Genomic DNA, 1,250 nt, shown 5'->3' on the forward strand with positions numbered 1-1,250 from the left:
GGGGTTTCACAGTGTTAGCCAGGATGGTCTCGATCTCCTGACCTTCTGATCCACCCGCCTCGGCCTCCCAAAGCGCTGGGATTACAGACATGAGCCACCGCGCCCGGTGGCCCTGATATTTCTAACATAGAATGTTTTTCTAGACAATCACTAGTAACCAGGCTGTTGTTTTTTGAAAACAAAATTTACTTATCTTTCCCGTTGTTAATAGAACTCAGATCACATAGCAGCAAATATTTTAAGAACTAAACCAGTAAAAAAAAAGAAAGAAAAAAAGTTTTTCTTACTTTCTTAGAAGACAAAGGTTTAGAAGCCAAGGAAAATCCATCCAAAATTTTGCCAATGTATCGAAGGTCTTTCTCTGATTCTACAAAATGATGTCATAGATTAATTCCAGAAGTAGAGACGATCAGGAATAAGACAGAACACGTCAGCGTTTTATGTTACCTCTAAGAACGTAAACAGCACGTATCATACCTGCTATCACTCAGCAGCAGCAGTAAAGGGAAGAACGAGTGGCAAGCAAAGCCCCACGCCTCTGTTGACTCAGTGACTGGGACCCAGCCCACACCGCCCTCCACAAATTGGGCTACCCAGGTAACAAGGCTGCGGTCCTCCAAGACAAGTACATTGATGTGACTTTTAGAAAAAGTACCTTAGGGGCACCAAAGGATATACCCCGTGGAGTAAAAGATCAAGAAAAACCACCAAGAGGACAAGTATGGAGAAACACCCAAATCACACCTGTGAGTGCGTCATGTGTAGAACCAGGTGAAGAACTGCAGGGTGACTACCTGGCCATCTCCTTAGCAACAATCCAAATAGGGATGAAAGGCAATGCCACCAGGTTGGCCTGTAATCTTTAACAAGACATAAAGATCACAGACATAGGACACTGAATGACCAACGCCCTCTGACCTGGAGGTGGATCGTCTCCTGGTCATAGGGACAATCCCATCAACAAAATCTCTTTGATTTCATTCTCAAAGTTTTCCTGCATGTACTGGTTATGCCAAAAGTCCGTATAAATGAACTGTATTCTCTGCACTCAAAAGCCCCTTCTACATGACAATCATGAGTTCTTTCACAGGCTACGAGCTCAGGCCTGAAGCAGGAGCAGACCGCAGTGCAGATGAGCTAAGGCTTTTAGCCACTGATCACTCAGCACCACCGCATCTCTCCCCTCCCCACAAAACCATCCTTTGTGCTTTGACTCATGTTGGACTTTTTTCCTTTTTTTTTTTTTTTTT

At 44.1% G+C, this 1,250-nt stretch overlaps 1 protein-coding gene across 1 annotated transcript in view; it reads right to left on the reverse strand.

Annotated features, from left to right (window-relative positions):
- Nucleotides 1-1,250, reverse strand: part of GPATCH1 (G patch domain containing 1) — a 47,651-nt gene that overhangs the window by 24,958 nt on the left and 21,443 nt on the right. The window contains exon 7 of the mRNA XM_011995278.1: nucleotides 288-367. Within this exon, the coding sequence (XP_011850668.1) occupies nucleotides 288-367 (80 nt within the window). The remainder of the gene's footprint in view (nucleotides 1-287; nucleotides 368-1,250) is intronic.

This window comes from Mandrillus leucophaeus, unplaced genomic scaffold (genome assembly GCF_000951045.1).
Source record: "Mandrillus leucophaeus isolate KB7577 unplaced genomic scaffold, Mleu.le_1.0 Scaffold48, whole genome shotgun sequence".
Taxonomy (NCBI): domain Eukaryota; kingdom Metazoa; phylum Chordata; class Mammalia; order Primates; family Cercopithecidae; genus Mandrillus; species Mandrillus leucophaeus.